Source organism: Sebastes umbrosus, chromosome 5 (genome assembly GCF_015220745.1).
Source record: "Sebastes umbrosus isolate fSebUmb1 chromosome 5, fSebUmb1.pri, whole genome shotgun sequence".
NCBI classification, from domain to species: Eukaryota; Metazoa; Chordata; class Actinopteri; order Perciformes; family Sebastidae; genus Sebastes; species Sebastes umbrosus.
This window is the reverse complement of record NC_051273.1, coordinates 19,649,969-19,668,737: the sequence shown is the minus strand read 5'-3', so window position 1 is coordinate 19,668,737 and position 18,769 is coordinate 19,649,969. Positions and strand designations below refer to the sequence as shown.

General features: G+C 38.6%; 5 protein-coding genes across 9 annotated transcripts in view; 3 read left to right on the top strand and 2 right to left on the bottom strand.

Moving 5' to 3' along the window:
- The first annotated feature begins 669 nt into the window (after nt 1-669).
- tmem221 (transmembrane protein 221) lies at nt 670-6,669 on the top strand. The gene is made up of 3 exons (XM_037768877.1): nt 670-1,290; nt 4,031-4,116; nt 5,654-6,669. The coding sequence occupies exons 1-3, from the start codon at nt 989-991 to the stop codon at nt 6,190-6,192; spliced, it is 927 nt and encodes a 308-aa protein (XP_037624805.1). The 5' UTR covers nt 670-988; the 3' UTR covers nt 6,193-6,669.
- borcs8 (BLOC-1 related complex subunit 8) lies at nt 3,063-10,762 on the bottom strand. Of its 3 annotated transcripts, none has more exons than XM_037768881.1 (6): nt 10,593-10,762; nt 10,242-10,354; nt 8,449-8,513; nt 8,245-8,352; nt 6,857-6,948; nt 3,063-4,671 (listed from the first exon to the last, which is right to left on the bottom strand). In XM_037768881.1, the coding sequence occupies exons 1-5, from the start codon at nt 10,627-10,629 to the stop codon at nt 6,879-6,881; spliced, it is 393 nt and encodes a 130-aa protein (XP_037624809.1). In that variant the 5' UTR covers nt 10,630-10,762; the 3' UTR covers nt 3,063-4,671; nt 6,857-6,878. The 3 variants fall into 3 exon arrangements, with proteins under 3 accessions (XP_037624809.1, XP_037624812.1, XP_037624810.1); XM_037768884.1 differs by having other exon boundaries at nt 6,857-6,921; XM_037768882.1 differs by lacking the exon at nt 6,857-6,948.
- rfxank (regulatory factor X-associated ankyrin-containing protein) lies at nt 10,304-14,362 on the top strand. Of its 2 annotated transcripts, none has more exons than XM_037768879.1 (9): nt 10,304-10,555; nt 11,112-11,216; nt 12,237-12,347; nt 13,106-13,171; nt 13,272-13,372; nt 13,456-13,581; nt 13,716-13,782; nt 13,863-13,943; nt 14,053-14,362. In XM_037768879.1, the coding sequence occupies exons 2-9, from the start codon at nt 11,117-11,119 to the stop codon at nt 14,103-14,105; spliced, it is 705 nt and encodes a 234-aa protein (XP_037624807.1). In that variant the 5' UTR covers nt 10,304-10,555; nt 11,112-11,116; the 3' UTR covers nt 14,106-14,362. The 2 variants fall into 2 exon arrangements, with proteins under 2 accessions (XP_037624807.1, XP_037624806.1); XM_037768878.1 differs by lacking the exon at nt 10,304-10,555 and adding an exon at nt 10,812-11,029.
- On the bottom strand, nt 14,250-18,503 carry LOC119487835 (nuclear receptor 2C2-associated protein). Its single transcript, XM_037768880.1, has 5 exons — nt 18,349-18,503; nt 18,069-18,159; nt 15,878-15,983; nt 15,660-15,727; nt 14,250-14,869 (listed from the first exon to the last, which is right to left on the bottom strand). Exons 1-5 carry the CDS (start codon nt 18,384-18,386, stop codon nt 14,747-14,749), a joined length of 426 nt encoding a protein of 141 aa, XP_037624808.1. The 5' UTR covers nt 18,387-18,503; the 3' UTR covers nt 14,250-14,746.
- The window catches only part of ncanb (neurocan b), a 217,655-nt gene continuing 217,379 nt past the window's right edge, over nt 18,494-18,769 (top strand). For both annotated transcript variants that reach the window (XM_037768872.1, XM_037768870.1), the window contains exon 1: nt 18,494-18,551. The gene's annotated coding sequence lies outside the window, so the exon portion shown is untranslated. The remainder of the gene's footprint in view (nt 18,552-18,769) is intronic.

Here is an 18,769-nt window from a genome sequence, read left to right as displayed (position 1 = left end):
CAACCCATCAAGTACACTTAGAGAAAACAACCTCAACATGGTATCACATTTCTATTAAAATGTGACTTCTCTGTTGATAAAATCCTGATGAAGTTTCATAGGCAAGCACTGACAGCATGGTTATTAGCTTACAGACATAACTTTTCACCATATGGAACAATAAACAGATTCAATATAAAAACAGGACTTCTATAACACATGGTTTAATAATGGAATATTGACAGTTGGCCAATTACTTAATAAAACTTGTTATTCATTATCTTATAAAGAATTTTCTTGATAAAAATGCCTGTAAAACCAAAGGAGTATGCTACTGTTTTTGATGCTATACCAGAAAGTGTCCTTATACTTCTACTTCTACGAAACCCTGGTACTGTTGATCAACCTTTTAATTCAGAAGATTGTGTGGAAAAATATTTATAATGGAGGTACTAATATACTGAAAAATAAATGCTCTAACAAAAATATTAGCTTTTTGTATAATAATAAAAATAAAGATAAATAAAAATATAAATAATTACTAATATTATTTTTTAGTAATTTAAGGTTTTTCTTTTGGAGTATATAAATTCTCTCAGTATATATATTTTTTTGTGTAATTAACACATTATTAAAAGTTAAATAAGGGAATAAATAGTAACTTTGTATGTTGGGAGTGCATTGTTTTGATGTTTCTTTGTTGTGAGTCTAGTCAGTGGAGCTCTGCCTCTCCCAGGAGCGCGTCAACTCATTGTTTCCAGAGGATCCAGCAGAAAAAAGTCCATTGTTGTTGCGAACTTTTTAATCTGGGATTTAAAGCACATCACATGCTCAGACTGAGCAGCGGGGCGCTCCAACACAACTGCATGTTGCAGAGGAAAACTAGTCATCCCGACTGAAGAGGACTGAGGAAAACACTTTTATTCACACTTTGGTGGAGTTTAGGATCGCCCACTGGAGAAGTGTTGTTAAAAGAGGAGGAACTTTTTTTATTCTCTGGAGACACACCATGACGCTCAAGTACAGCCAGCGGTCTCTCATAGTCCTGTCTTTACTGGGGATTTTATCGGCCATCATGTCGGTTTTATCGGTCATTTTGATTTTCCAGCTTCAGTCTCAGCAGACGGTGGTGAAGGAGTCTCCTCCGTCCACCTCCGCGCTGCTGCCGGCTCCTGTCTGGTCCGTGCTGCTGCCTCTCTCCGCGGTTCTCTCTGCTCTGTCTCTCACCCTCCACCTGAGCTCTGTGGTGGTCTGTCTGCTCCACAGCTACTTCTCCACAGAGGTCTGCAGAGGAGAGCACGACACTGAAAGGTATTTATTTATCATGCATGTAACGCACCTCTTCTACCACAAGTTAAAGGTCCCATATTATGCTCATTTTCAGGTTCATACTTGTATTTTGTGTTTCTACTAGAACATGTTTACATGCTGTAATGTTAAAAAAAACCCTTTATTTTCCTCATACTGTCAGCCTGAATATGCCTGTATTTACCCTCTGTCTTAAAGGGACTATTTGTAACTTTCAGAAATGCTTGTTAACAGCGACACCTGTGGCCGTTAAGTCAACGAAAGTCAGCGTCGGGCTCGCGCTTGCTCTCTCTACATAGACGTGAACGAGCATCGCTCAACACAGTGAGGCGACACACGTCAGCTAAAACCACAATATTACTCCATATTTCACCTGCTTGGCAGTAATGTTAGCTGACCAGACGAAGGTCTCTCCATGAATCAATGCTGATCCTAGTGTTGGCTTTTCCTGCTTCAGCAAAAGCGGGTCGGTGCCGGTGCTGAAGCAGGAAGAGAAACGTTATCGCCTCCCGACTGCGCCCGCAGGGAGACACCGGCACCCGGTCGGAGGCGATAACGTTTCTCGCTGCGGAGCCCCGTCACTTCACAAGACACTTGAAACCTCTGTTGGTCTGGAGGAGCTGCAGCAGTTATTTCTGCACAAACGTCCACTGTACATTCACTAGATATTCTCAGAGCTACGAACTCTTCTGCAGTGTGGAGTGAGCGCGCATCCACGTCTAGAGGTGGAGCGAGACAGCGAGAACGCACGCGGTGTGTGAGTGAAGGCAAGCAGGCAGTGTACAACAGAGACTTCAGCCACACGCGAGCGCGCATATGCGAGCGCGCATGGAATCCCGACCCGGTAAATTTATACATGTAAAAAGTTACAAACAGTCCCTTTAAATGCTCCGTTTTAGCGCATTTTGATGGAATTGCAACAGAATTGTGTTTCTAGGCAACAGCTTGGGTCCATGTGTACTTCCTGTCAGTTGATGACATTCACATCCACTGCAACCAGGATATAAACTGGGACGCATTTAGAATGTTTACGTTTAAATCTGTGTTAAGGGTCTAAATATTGTATATTTGTGACATCACAAATGGACAGAAATCTTGACAGCTTGTTTCAAATGCAGTTTCTGAATACGGGTTGTGTGTATTTCCCTGTGGATTGAGCGTTTTGATACTTTCACAGTTTTTATATAAGACTTAAGCCTGCTTTATAATTAAAAAAAACATGAAAATCTCACTTTTTTATAATATGGGACCTTTAAAAAAAACACCTGTAACAGCCGCTTCACTCTCTTGTATTCTGCAGCTGTTGACCCAAATGGGTCAGAAACAGGTAGATCCGGTCAGTTCTGATAGGCTGTGTCACAGTAAATACACCTGTGATAGAATTGCAGCTAATCACAATATTAATTTGCACCTAAAAAATTCACACTTATGCAGGAAAGCGAGCTTTGAATCAACACTACATTTTAAAAAGAAGAAATAACACAATATTACTCTAACAAACAAACTCCAAGTTTAATTTATAAGCAATTAAACCCACCTTTGCTCAATTGAGGTTGTCTAACAGTAGCTTTAATGGCTAATGTTAGCAAACAGTGTTGTTTAATGGCAAACACTCACTACATTTCAGCATTAATAGTATCCTATATGTGCTGCTTGTGGCCACAGTGGCTTCTGTTAAGCAAACATTATATACATTTCTCATTAACTACTTCTTTAAGTATAGTATAAACTCCCCTGTGTTATTTTATTTTAATTTATTTAACCAGACAAGTCAGTTAAGAACAGATTTTTATTTACAATGGCGGCCTGGCAAAAGACAAAGCCTCTATGCATGCAATCCAATACAACAACCCTGTAATAAATCCTACTTTACACTATGCTGAAGAGATGTTAATTCAACTTTATTCTGATTTTTGAGGCTGTAGTTTGCGGTGTGTTTGGGTATATGTGTGTAAATGAGCAAACTTTAAATATAAAGGCAGAACAAAACAAAACCACCACAAAGTAAAGCTTCAAATAAAACCAGAATTTAATCACTGCCTTCCAAAAACATAAAGGTAATAGTCATTGTATTGCATCCTACATAGGCTCCTATTTTCTGGTCACACAGTCAGTGCTGTGATGAGCGTAAAATAACCTATCTATTAATCTATTTAGTATGTGTTTCTTCCTGTACCCACACAATCTTCTTTAACTGTTCTCTGTAAACCACAGCAGATCCTGGCCGACTGCAATAAGTTTCATTAAAAGACAACACAGTTTCAGAAGTATAAGAAGGGCCTTCCTTATGTGTCAGAGTGCAGAGGCCCGTGCTGCAACGTTAGCTGACCGACCCCCACCCCTCAAACTCTATGAATCCCGTCTAAACAATGGCCTTCCTCTCATTATGCACCCAGCACACGGCCTCTAGCTGGCCCTTTCCCACGTCGGTTTACAAATCCAGCAGCATAGCCCAGGACCCCACTGACAGAAGGGGACATTCCAAGAAAATGTGAATAATAATGAGCTTTAAACATACCCTAATAAGCAAATGTTTTAGGACTTATAGTTCTGATTTACAAACGTATTCAAGGACCAAGAAAAGTTGCAAAAAAGTTGCATAAACTGAAACCAAAGAAAATTGTCAACGCAGAAATTGTTGCATAAAGTCATCTTCATTTATGCACTGATGAGGAAAATCAAAGTAGCAATGTTAAAGTGTGAACATGTCTGACATTGAACATATGACATTTGTTTTCGACAGAGCAGACTGGTTCCTTTTGGATAGCAGAGCTGTACGACACGTGGCTATCGGACTGTTCTGCCTGGGGGTTTCGGTCTACTTGGCAGGTAGGAACAAAAGAGTGATTCTGGATTTTCTCTTTAAGAACATGTTGCACAATCTGTACAGTACGTGCATTTAATCCTGAAATACAGGCACATGTTATTGCCTTCAAGCACACATTAATTTGCATGCAGGGTGCTTTTTAGCCTCACAAAGACTTGAAAACTAGAGTCCAAAACATTGGCTGTGCAGTGGATTTTCAACAAGCGGAGGCAAAACCAGCACGGCTGCTTTTCTCTCTGGTCCGTCCAGCGAGTCCAAGAGAACAATGCATTCTTTGAGCAGCGTCCATGACTTAAGTGTTTTTAATGCTGAACCTGGCAGCGCTGTGGTGCTCTGTTCCACTGAGCGGCTTGTACCGGGGGGTTACTGGAGGCAGCAGTCTCTCCATTGTGACGAGGAGGTGTCACCCTTATGACCCCCCACTTCAGCCTCAGTCAAGAGGTAGTAGAGCAAGGGGGCTGTAGAAGCAACACCGCCGACTCAGGAAGTCACGTCACATCCCAGAGCTGTGCTTTTCTCCCCCTTCCTTCAGCATGCCTGAGTCCATTGTCCTTTTCCTGTCGATAAACATAGGACAACTCCGCTAAGAATAGCTAGCCTTTATGTGGCATTTCAACAACATTAAACACGCTTCTGTAAAGCGTCCAATTGCTGTGATGTGGAGAAAGTAATGTGAAAATGAAACAAAACCGAGCAGCAAACTCAGATACAAGTAAAAATAACTTTTGTTTGAAGAAGGGCTGTCACAGTTACAGCGATAATAATGCGTAAACTAGCGTCACTAATTTATTTAAGGCGTTAAAACAGTCGATCTTTCGGAGGTTGTAGCGGGCTCAGTTTTAAAGCTAGAGTGAAGATACTGACATCATATGAGACTAGAAAACCTAATGAAGCCATTGGTACCAACCCCGTGAAGGAGGCTAAATAACGCTCCAAACTTATGCTAAATTTTGTTTTCAAAGGGGTCCTCTTGACCTCTGATCTTAAGATATGTGAATGAAAATGGGTTTCTATGGGTACCCACGAGTCTCCCCTTTACAGACATGCCCACTTTATGATAATCACATGCAGTTTGGGGCAAGTCATAGTCAAGTCAGCACACTGACAGCTGTTGTTGCCTGTTGGGCTTCATGTTATGATTTGAGCATATTTCATATGCTAAATGCAGTACCTGTGATGGTTTCTGGACAATATTTGTCATTGCTTTGTGTTCTTAATTGATTTCCAATAATAAATATATGCATACATTTGCATTAAGCAAGCATAGTTGTCCACTACCATGTTGATAAAGAGTATTAAATACTTGACAAATCTCCCTTTGAGGTACATTTTGAACACATGAACACAAAATGTGTGATTCATTTACGATTAACTATTACAATCATGTGATGTGTCATGATTAAATATTTTAATCGATTGACAGCCCTAGTTTAAAGTAATTTTGGCTCATTACAGATGAAGCAAATAACAGATGAACATTGTTTGCTGGTCATTTAGTGTTTTGTGTTTATAAATTCTGTTTCTTGTCTTCCTTTGCAGCTATGTCCATCTTTATGCTCCTCGTATTTGAGGTGGAGACGGGCATCGCAAGCGCTTGCGTGCTCTCCTCTGGGATCTTGATCCTGCTGGTCGTTGTGATCCACTCTCTGTTCAAAGCTTCTCGCAGTGCTAAGCACGGTCACATCGACCACCTCGACACCCTCTACCAGAATGACCATGGGAGCAGCAGCCCGCCCGTCTCCTGCCTACGTGAGCTCAAAATCGGCATGGACAAACCGCGGATGCACCGCAGCCAGTCTCACCTCCAGCATCCGATCCCCTACCCTCAATGTGGCGACCTGAGACCGCAACAGTACCAGCAACCGCAGTACTCCCCTGCTGGAGGCTCCCAGGGCCACGCTAGTGATAAAGACGGCTACAGCAGCGGTGGCAGCTGTCCCAGAATGCACAGGACCCTGTCTACTGAGTCTGGTCTACTGCAGGCCCAGGCTAAACCCTGGAACGGGGTCAACAACGAGATGAGGAGCGTCCTTGCACGCAAGTCAGGGATTTCCGCAAAAGACTCTACTCTTGTGTGAGATAAAGGAAGCTGAGCTTGTGGTTAAAGACACTGATGACCTTTAAGCATCACAAGAGGACTGCTAACACAAGTGTCATCTCAAACAGACATAGATCTGTCAGTTTGTTGTACCTTCTCAGCATGTTCATCCTGACCGATACAGATTGGAAAAGAGTACCGAAGCTTTCACCTTTATCAGCTGATTTATCCTGTTCAGATTATAAAGCATTTTAAATTTGATGAAAAACATATTGAGCACAGCTTTTGTATAATTTGTAGTGTTTAGGTATGAATGAGCTTGATTTAAATCTCACCAGTGTTGCCCAAGTATCAATGTGGCAAATGTATAGCTTTCATTGTAATAATGTGAATACTTTATTCCGCTGTATATGGTGGCTTTTTTTTTGCCAAATATTTGTGCACAATGTGCAGATGTATTTTTGTTATGTGATGTTCAAAATTATTTCATATCAACCATAAATTAATTAATTTTAGAAAATATAATTCAGTTCAGTATATATTCAGTATAATTCAGTTTAAAAGTAGGATGTTTTTCAGCACCTAAAAAGGAGATTAAAATAATTTTCACAAAAACCTGTTAACTTTAAATGTCATTTCAATCATTTCTGAAAAAAAAAAAAAGAAGATATGTAATACAGGCCTGAATGTGATTATATACTGACCTTGGACACCTCAGTCCAGAGGTCATGAGGAAGTGGGAGGGGCATGTGGAGCAGAGACAAGGGGACTGGGAGAGGGGGTCACATCATGTAAGCTTCATGCAGGTGTCGGTGGGGAAACAAAAAAACAGCACAGGCAAATAAAATAAAAATGATGAGGCTCCCATAGAGAAGCGAAGTCCCGCCCCTTCCAGTGGACCACCATGGGAACTTATTTCAGAAAAAATATGAACGGTAGTCAATGGTGAGAGAAATATTTTTTTGATCCCGTTTGATTTGCGCCATGAATCACACATATGATGTTTGTCAATTTAAAAGATAATTTTGCAAGACAAGAAAGTTGCAGTTTGCCGTAGTATCATTTATTTTTTGTGAAACTGCTCAGTAAACTACATCTCTCGTCTCGCACAAAATGATTTGTCTCTCGCCGTTGACTACCATACATATTTTTTCCAAAATAAGGTCCCATGGGGTCCACAGGAAGGGGAGGGACCTCGCCTCTCTATTAACTACAAAAGAGATCAGAACAGGCCTGATCAATATTTTTGTAGTTATTGGGGGAATAAAGTGGCATAAACACAGAGAAAGGAAAAAATCAAGTTGAATTAGCTGATGTCCCAAAATAATAACCAATACAAACGATCAAAAATAAAGGATTAAATAAAACAAATGGAAAAAAGGTTATACATGAACAAAGGTATGATGTGGAGCAAAGAATGAATACAAATAGGATAAAACTCCAGACACTGAGTCACTTATGTCTCTCATTTTACTCTCAAATAAGTCAATTATGCAAAGAGATGAGGGAAATGTGAAAGAACGAGGACTCACGAGTGGATCTTTGACACTTTTGTAGGGGTGGGCGGTATGGCCAAAAAAGTAATATCCAATATTATCTGTTTTGTTCAAATATTGACGATAATTACGTCAATATGTTTGGTTTGGAGAGGTAATTGTGTGTGAAAACCACCTCCAATGATGACCGCCCCTCGCCCAAATGATAGAAGAAACAACCCTTGATACAGGCACAAATGAGAGATAACATCATTGAGTTTTTTAGAGAAATGTTCCATTAGTTCTGTCACACATAATTGACCTTTCAAACGTCTTATACCCAAAGGCACTGCAAATTTCCAAATTTAAAAAATGTTGCTACAATCAAGTGACAGTCACTGTTAAACAGTGCCGGACGGCTCATATTGTGAAGCAGCTATAAGCATTGTGTCGTATATAGAAGAGTTGAGTTACATAGCCACAAAAACTAACTTTGCCGCTTCACAAATGTTGGTGTACATCTAAACTTTTTATCAGAAGACCTTTTTTCATATTTCACCCCCCTACACTTTGGACATCCCTGTGTCTCAGTCAGCATGTTGACTGCTGCCTCCTACCTGCGTCCTTGAGAGTTGCTAATCTTTTCCTTCATGCTGATGGCTTGACGGAGGAGGCCGTCAATGTTTTTGAAATACAAGCTGCTGTTTGTCATGCTCTTCACGGCACTGCAAAAAAAAAAAAAAAACAGATCAATGAAAGTGTTAACAGTCATGACATGACAGTGGGTTCCTGCAAATATGGAGGTCTGTGCTTCTCCTCACCTGCATGCGTACTCTACAGAGTAGATGGCTCCTTGACTCTGCTCCTCCCAGCTCTGCATGTCCGTCTGTGTGAGGAATACAACCATCAACTACTAGTAGTTGCAAAGCATATTCTGTTTTACCACCAAAGATACAATCTCCATCACTAATGCTATGCTTATAATTTGAAAGTGGATGAAAACTTCAACAACAAACACAAAAGCTTTTGAGGCTTAAACAGAAGTCAGAAAGTAAGAACAGAGACCAAACCCATTTAGGGGAAATACAGCCAAAAGTAGAATTCATACATGTTATTTCTTTACTATTGTGCACCTCCGTTTTAAATACTTGATCAAAATAACTGTGGTCTATAGTTGAATAGCAGCCATACTGATGATGTCATCTAAAGATAAAACAAGGAGCAGGTCAACAGACTTGTGAGGGTTGTGTTGTTTACTGTGTGCATTATTAAAGTCCATATGAACCACCCACTATTTTGTGTAGGGCTGACCCGAATGCTTTGAAGCGTTGACCGTTGCCATGGCAATCGACCTCCAAATCAGTATTCAAATGCTTCGTTTTTTTTGTTTTGTTTTTATATATGTAATAAGAATGTTCAAAACCCAAAATAGCCCTAATTTTGTGGCATTCACAGTTGTTTGTTTCCTGATTAGGGCTGTCCCAAACAGCATTTTTTTGGCTTCGAAGCTTTGGTGAGAAATATTTGAAGGTATTCGAAGCTTCGCGGGGCAGTGCAGCAGGCTCACATGTTCTTCTGTCTGTCTGTCTCCATCTCCCCTGTTTCAGTGCCCGGGTCATTGCTGCTGCCGCACTACTGTACGCACACGCCTCTACACACAACAAACAGCAATATCCGTCTGAGAATAACTAATAATAATTCATGTTGAATATGAATAATTAATAATTGTGTGGGATTATTCCTTAATTCATGGGCTATTTTGTGATTTATACTTTATTATTACATATTTATATATATTTAAAAAACAAAAACGAAGCATTCGAATACCGATTCGTAAATTGATTATCATGGCAATGGTCGAAGCTTCGAAGTGTTCGGCTCAGCCCTATTCTTTATACAAATATACCCGTCAGGTTATTGGAATAGGATTAAGATAAATCTTTATTGATCCCCAGCGGGGGGCAATTTTGGTTGTTGCAGCAGTACAGGGACAGAAATAAATACAGACAAGTACAGAAAGTGACAGAAATAAATAATAAGAGGTACATAAACTAAAAATAAAAATAGAATGAAAATAGAAACTACACAAGAGCATTTAGAGAGAAATGATATGGCAAAGTGACAGTGGTCAACAAGTCTATGTAAACAGTGTACACCAGACTAATATATGATATGATAACGATAGATAGATAGATAGATAGTGACTTTATTGATCCCGAGGGAAATTCAAGTTTCCAGTATCACAGTTCCATAGTGCAAAACATTTTAGTAAAAAGGCAGTAAAAAAGTTAGTAGTGCAAAGTACAAAGCACAAAACAAATATACCAGATATAAAAGTACAAGGAGATGAAGAAAACTGTCAAAACTGAATATAGTGCAGGGTAACAGCTGTGATACAGGACTATTAAAAAAATGACTGTAGTGCAGAAGAGACTGTTAAAAATGAGTATAGTGCATTATTATCTGCATTATTATTAAAGTAATGGTACTCAGTGTTTGTTTGTATTTATATAACAGAATATGGTGCATTTTTTGCACTTGATTTCCCCTTTAACTTGCTAGTTGTTTTACATTTCTCTCCAACAACAACAACAATACAACAGGGTGAGTATACCTTGTGTTGCACCAGTTCAGGCAGGGACCTTCTGACGTGTTCCTGCAGCCTGTAGAGAGCCACTGACGGCTCGTTAGCCAGCACGTACATGCTCTCCGTGAATTTATCAGTCACTGGAGAGTACAAACAAGTACAGACACATGCAGAGAATACACCACCCGTGTTAGAAAATCATTAAAAAGGGCGAAAGGACAACACCCAGCAGCTCTGGATCTGGACAAGTAGAGATGTAAACACTGGCTGTGTTAGCATTAGCTTAGCTTAGCGGCTAACAGCTAACTAGCTCATCGCAGCGTTTCGTAGATAACAATGAGGTAAGTTGTTTACTGATTCATTTAAGTTAATGTTTACCTCGTCTAACTTTCAGTTGCATCTCCTGATCCTCCATAGTGCAGGCTGATAACAGTCAGAAGCTGATAACAACAACACAATGCAGCTAGCTAGAACGAGCGTTGTGTCAGCTGATTCTACTTCCGTATTTTTGTTGTCATGTGCCACAATGATAATATTCCGAACAGAAACATCGATTAAGAAAAATCAGTTCTGCCTTGAAAAAATAAAGAGTACCAAAACGCTGCGATGCGCTACACACGGGTTGAATAATTCGTTTCTTGTGTTAAAATAATTGATTTTATTAAATAGCTAATCAACTGAGCTGATAAGTAATGCATCTCGGTACTCTTGGATGGCGAAAAAAAGACTCATCGTGCCACGCGATTATTATTTACTTTCAGTTTCCCCGAAAAGGAAGTTATTATAGCGCGAATTAGACTGTGAGGCTGCATGTGGTGAGCGGAACATGTTTTGTGCTTTATAAACTACTTTTGGCACCACGTTATTTAGTAGTTTATGTGTTGTTTTTTATTGCAGTGATCATGGAGGCCAGAGGTGATGAAGAGGCTGCAGATGGACAACATAATCGGTCATCTAACGCTGATGTTTGTCCTTCCGAGTCCAGAGATGAGAGATCCAATGGTATCAGTACCTTTTCTCTATATATATATATTATCCTTCACCTGTCCGTGATCACTTACTTCACATGTCTGTGTAACATCTGTCACCCGATGTTTGCAGTCTTAAAATAATCAGTTAAACAGCACTGACATGGCTGTGGATCATCTTTACTCTTTATTTGGTTGCTATATTTTTGTCAATAAAACAAGAAAAAGACAAAACAAGCGAAATGTAAAGATCAGAACATTAGTAAACTAGCTCTACATATGAATTTATTTATTTTGCACAAATTAAGACTACACAAACATAATAAAAACATAAAAAATAATATACAGTGCAGGAAGAGGCAAAAATCCCACTGGGTTTATTTGAAGCCTCCACCTAAATAATGCTAAAACTTCACAATGATAGAGAACACAAGATTAATGAGGACAAACAAGATATATATATATATATATATATATATATATATATATAAAAATAAATAATGATATATATATATATATATATATATATCTATCATAAAAAAAAGACAAGAAATGTGTGTGATGTGAATAAGAAAATGTGAGGGTGCGTGTTTGTGTTTGTGAGGATATAGGTTTAAATATCTACATTGACTCCTGAGCAATAGCAATCATACCTTATGAGTGAAAAAAACAAGCATAGTTTGACAACATAGGGTAAAGCAGTTATAAAACAGCAGCTAACTGACCCTGTACGCATCTTTTGAAAGATTTAATAGATGAACAGATTTTTGATAGATGTGCAAAGCTACTCCATAATTTGGTACCTCTAAACCTTATCAAAAATTGACCTCTACTAGTGAGAAATTTTGGAGGATGAAGATCTAAAGATTGACGGGGTTGAGTAAGAATGGACTCGAGAATTTGCTTTCAAATTGGTCTTGAACTGCTCAGGAATATTTCCTTTTCCAGAAAGTATCTTATACTCATCTCAAACACCTTAGCACAGAAAGAACAATGAAGAACTAATCTGGCTGCTCTGCTCTGTTCTGTTTTTTTCTTTATCTGCTTGGTCTAGTGTCTCCAGAAAACATGGATGTGGATGAAGAGGGTTTGTTCATACACCCCACCACTCTGACCAACAAGCAGCGTGGGAATGAGATTACACTACGTCCAGCAACATTAGACTGTAAGTAAAGGCAAAGATGCTCTGGTGGCAAAGGGCTGACAAAATGGTGTGCTAGACCAGGGACCCCTTACAGGGGAGAACATTTTCCAAGGACCCCCTCTTAAATGTAACACAGATTATGCATAATGCATACCAAGCATGCCATAGGTGCTATTTGTATTCTAAAACTGTTTCGTAGTGATAAACAGAAACACATTTCCATTTGAATCATGTTAAGATAAGATGAGATAACCTTTTATTAGTCCCACTGCGGGGAAATTTGCAATATTATTGAATGTTAATACCATTTATTTACCTTTTAAAAGTAGGGTGATTTTAATCAAATTGCATTTGGACTCAACTTGACAGCATTTATAGCTACATTTCAAGTAATTGATCTTAAAAGCTTTCAGAAAATGAACAGTAGCAAGACTGGCATAGTCCTAATAAACCCAGATATTTAAATCTACCAGTCTAAAGCTGACTTTCAGTAAGTGCTTCAACTTAAAAATAATGAACTTATTGTTGTGTGTTACAATCATATCATAGTCTCTATCGGCCCAGAGCTAACGTGGGTGGGAGTAATGGTTACAATATGCTTATTTTATTGGTGCAAATGGTCTCCATCTGTAGATATGGACTTTTATGATGCAGCAGAATTTTATAATTTATAGCAAATTATTTCGCGGACCCCACTTTGAGACTCTGTGCTAGACAAGCAATCATGGTATTTTAATTGTCTTTAGCATATGAAGTTATTAAGATTTTATTTCCATCAGCTCTGTCCATACACCAGTTGGCAGCTCAAGGCGAGGTTTCACAAGTGGCTGCACACCTGAGTAAAGGTGAGGAACCTGGATGTCTCCAAGCACTACAACACAATGCACATTTTGTCTGGCATTGAATTGTACAAACTTCCTACTGATGACCTGTTTTATTTTGCAGACAGCTCACTGCTGAGCAAACAGGATGAACGGGGCTTTACGCCTCTCATGTGGGCAGCAGCGTTTGGAGAGAAAGCAGTGGTGGATTTTCTCTTGGAAAAGGTTAGATTAAGTAAACCGACTGTCGTCCAGAAAGACTTGCAAATATATCAAAATGCACTCTCTCACTGATGTTTCTGTTTTAGGGCGCAGACCCCAAAACGATTGCGAGGGAGCGGGAGAGTGCCCTGACGCTAGCCAGCTCTGGAGGTTATGTGGACATTGTTGAGTCTCTTCTCAGACATGGTGTAGACATCGACACTTATGACTGGGTACGTCATGACTTTCTTTACATCTGACATGGCATCACAAATCACAAGATTTATTCGTTATGGCAAGCCAACACACATTAAGATGGTTTAACATTTTTTTGTTTTTAATGAACAGTCTTGTATTTTTTCCTCAGAATGGTGGAACTCCTCTTCTTTATGCTGTACGAGGGAACCACATCAAATGTGTAGAGGCTCTCTTAGGTACATTGCATGTCTATGATGTAAAGTCCAGATTAATTCTGTCTGAATTCTTTAATTGCCATTACTGTACTCTCTTTAAGCCAAAGGGGCAGACATGACCATTGAATCCGACTCTGGGTACAGTCCAATGGCCTTGGCTGTTGCCCTTGGACACAAAAAGAGTATGTATCATCTTCTTATATCTGACAAATACGTTTTCTTTTTTTGTAAGAGATTACTGTAAAAAAAATGTTTTGCTGAATCAACATTTTCATTTATTTTGTTTCCTAGTTCAGAAAGTGCTGGAGGACCATATCCTGAAGCTCTACAAGCCAACAACATGACAGTAGTTCAAATAAATAGCTGGAAAGGACAGTCTGTTGATCTGAGATCTACAAGCAGCTATGATCGGTGGTGAAATGACACAATAACAAGTCATTGTAATAGATGGGTGCATATGCAGAGACATTTACACTGGGTAAACTACATTTTTTTATTTTATAAATGGTTTATTCCATTTGTGTGCATTACAGTGTACAACAACTTTGTACAAACAAGGACTAAAATATGTTGATGTGCAGCAGAATTATTTTTGTTTGGCTGAAGGACAGCAAAAAAGGACTGTGAACATGTTTTAATAAAACTTTATTTTTATACTGTTGTGTTCAACTGGAATGAGGCTTCAACTCAAAGGCACAATATAAGTACAGAGAGCATGATTACAAGTGCTTTTAGAATAAAAAGAAACCCATTAAGTCTGCAATTAAACCTCAGATTCAGACTCCAAGCCTTGTGTGTCCGAGTGATGAAGAGTGAGATGGCTTGACAGATCCCTGAAAGCGTCCATACCAAAAAAGGCCACATTCACATCAGTTCATGAGGTGGCAGCGCAGATGACATGCTTCCCAAGTGCCACCACACCATCCTGCACTTTACTCAGGAGTCACTTCCTCTCTCACGAGAGGATTAAAAAAAAAAAAAATGGTCATGAGGTTTTTTCCCCCAGGACGTCCAAGGAATAAACAATAATTCTCCCAAAAAAGTCGGCACTATTCTCAAACATTATTTTTACTTTGTCCACTGCCGGGGCCTCCTGTATGGGAAAGCTGTGGGTGTGGAGTTAAGAACAAGATAAGCATGGCAATAATGAAAAGCATGTCCAGGAAAATATTGTCTGATACTTATTATGAACCATCTAGAACGGTGACAGGAAACACTGTGTTCCTAGAGTGACAGGTACAGCTTCAGCTGCTGGAATAACCCCGGTGTAGACAGACAGGCTGAATTATAATGCATTAAAGCATTTATTTAGTATTACGTTAACTATGTGGTTAAAGAAGTTGGTGGTAGAAAACCAATATTTGTCTGATACAGTGGTTTTGTTCAGCCTAAAGATGATTTATGGCACACATTATCGTTGGTTGTAAATGATTAATGCAGTTGAATGAAGAGATAAAGGAGCAGGATTCAGTGAGGTTGCAGATTGCAACCAACTGAATACCCCTCCGCTCACCCCTCCCTTTCCAAGCGTGTAGGGAGAACTACGGTGGCCTTCAGGTCTCTAGAGGCAGTGTTTGGTTTGTCCGTTCTGGGCTACTTAACATCGCAAACTCCGTGAGGAGGACCCGCTTCCTATGTAGACATGAAGGGCTCATTCTAAGCTAAGGAAAACATAGTTATGAATATTATAATATCCATTTCTACCAATAGAGCCCCTGAAATCCTACACACTCGACCTTTAAATGTAACATTTATAGCTAACTTGATTACTGGTAAATAATGATGTATTGTAGAAAATATAAGGTTTACTATTTTCAAATGTTCTCCCCCATTTGGCATCGAATTAAAAAATCCTTTACAGGGTTATCAATCAAATGTACAGTAAGACTGAAGGATATCTGAAGAGAGTTGTCGTCCTCTGGATACAAATGGCTGATCTCTGTAAAGGCTCCATCTTTTGGGCAACCTGTAGGAAGCACAAGTGGAAAAATCATTTACCTTATCTTGTCACATCTTGTCTGTAATAGGAAACACTAAAATGAGAAGGTGATGGATCAGGAAACAATTGTGATGTGATGAGGCTTACAGTTGGAAAATGTAACCTCTTGAGTTTTACCATCTAGTCTGCATGTTTTTGCTGAGAAGCCTCCCTGGAACTGGACCTTTAACTCGGACACCTTGACAGATTGGGGGAACTCCAGAGACACCCACTGACATTCACCCTGTCAAAGACACAATGCTGATGATGACTCACTAGGACATGTGCAGTATAACATTCAGGTGTCTGTGGGAAGTCTTTGTAAGAAGATTTCGAATATGTAGTGTGTTCACACTGGAAAATTGACTAAATAAATATAAATCAGCCTGTATGCATACTAACAAGCGCTTAATCTTTGAGTGTGCTGTTGATGTACACTTGTCTCCCACAATGCACTGCTCAACCCTGAAAACAAATTGTGGATGGTGGTGAAACAGATTCAGGAGCATCGCAGAAAACTAAACATAACTAATACATCTTTGGAGAAAACATTTTTGCAGTATAGACTGCATGAGTTTAGGTGTCATTCTAAAGTCACAGTTTGAAAGTATGTTGGTTTCTTGTATATTAACTGCAAAAATAGAGTGCTATGACAATTAGTATATAATAATAAAATTGTATTTATATAGCACCTTTTATACAGGAAGTGGAGTTCAAATTGCTTTGCAATAAAGTGAATAAAAAAGATAATCAGGCAAATTAAAACCAGTGCAAATACTGCACAATAAAACCAAGCAATCAAATGAGTAACAAAAACAGGTATGCTAACAATAAATAGAATATGTAAAAGACAAAAATAAAACTAAGGAAGTCATAAGAACAATAAAACATGTAAAATATAAGAATAAAACGAAAGGAAAAGTTCAGTTCAGTCAGTATACATACTAAATGCTCTATTTGTAAGTGTGCTGTTGATGCACACTTGTTTCCCACAATGCAATGCAGGAAAAAGGAGCTGCTCAACACTGAAAACAAATTGTGGATTGTGGTGAAACAGATTCAGGAACATCACGCAAACTATTATGAGCATTAACAAGTAAAAATAACTTTAAAATCAAACCTAAAAGACACTGAGAGAAAGTGCAGGTTGGCTAAAAACTACTGGGGTGATATGATGTGATTGTTTTGGAAAACCGGTGAAGACAATAATTAGACTTCCAGGAAGGAATGACTCGGGTTGTTTGTTTTGTGGACGTTAATTTTATCATTAACCTTTTTAAAATCCCCTTTATTTATCCTTTATTAACACTGCACATTGTTAACACTTGCAAATTCCTCTGTATATTTCTATTGAGTCACATTTTGTAGCATCTTTTTTTTGTGAAGGCAGGAAGTTGTGCCATTTTGCTTCGTTTAGAGGTATTATAGAAATATTTTTTTAGTCTGAAATGAGAAGCAAAGCAAACAATTTTAAAATATTCAAACAGCAAATTGTTAAGATTTACAGCCATGTCCTCCAGTATGTTGTCACTTAACAGGTAGACATCTGACAGCCTGGTGGACTTGTGAACTTCTGGATGTAAACCTAAATGAAAGTTTTATTACATGTTTTTTGTTTGCTTTTTACAAATAACCTGCAGCATTTACTTAATTATATTCCTTTGAATAATCCTGCTTTAGATTATTAATTGCTAGCTGTTGAGTTGGTCCCCGACGTTTTTAGGTCTATCATCCAACTCGGTCCAGTTTGATTTAAATTTTTCATTATTGATGTTGAATGTGAAAATATGTGAATGTATCTGGACAATTCTATATATTTTTTTCCTTCCTTCATAAACTTATGATTTAACTTCATGAACAATTTTCTTTTGTTATTATACTGTTTTGACTTGCACCAACATAACCAAAGCAAATTCCTAGTGTATACCTCTTACACCTGGCAATAAATACGATTCTGATTCTGATTGTGATGATTTAAACATTGTTTTATTTGAGATGATCTTAATGGGTTATTTTTTGCTTGTACAGTTATGGACCTAAAAGTGAGATTTTTGCCATCTTACAGGGTCGTACGGTGATATTTTGTGCAAATATGCACTCAATCAGCTGAATTATAGTCTTTTGTATGCTTGTGTGCTGATGTGTATATGTAACTGTATGAATATGTATATGCTTGTTTCTTTATTTTATTGTTTTTTATTTAATTATTTATGTTTCAGTGTATTCTGTTGTATATTATGTGAATTTCCTTGGAAAGCAATTTGTGCTTGAAAAGTGCTCTATAAATAAAATTATTATTATTATAATTATTATGATACTGTAGTTTTACCTGGTCTGAGTTCCAGCACGTCTCTTCGTTGAGATCAAACATGTACTTCTTTCCATATTGCTTCACATCTCTGTTTAGCACCGAGCTCACCCTGAAACAGGAGAGACCAAACCCACAGCTGTTAATCAACACTACTAGTCTGGCTAACAGGAGACTGACACACAGCAGAACATCTACGAGTCGTTTTCTATATTAGATTAATGAGAAACAGACGTTAAAACACGACAGATAAATCCATCGGCTATGTTTTAATGAACAGACATTAACAGTTATTATTTACCTGCTTTGAGTTTCGCTGCAAATCAATGAAGAAGACATGTTTTCATAAATTACAAACTGACGTAAAGCGTTGAGCCCACGCTGTGTATTTCTTTTACGACAGTGACGTGCATGGGTAGCCGTATTGCTGTCTCTCTTTCCGGCCGCTAGATGGAGGTCTTGTTCCGTCTAAACTATGTCGGGTGTTGCTCCCAGAAACTGAAGGTAAAACGTCCTTTCATCTTCATCTAAAGGTCCCGGCGGCTCATAATTAATAATTAAGAGCATAAAACATTAAATTTAATTCGACTCTTTCTAATCTGTGTGCTCAGTAGTCTGCCAGGAAGAAGCTCCACGTGTTTGTTCTCCTTCATGTTACTGATCCTCTCTGGTTTCTTCTTTCTGTCTGAAGGAGACACACAAAGGTCAGAGAGATAAGAATC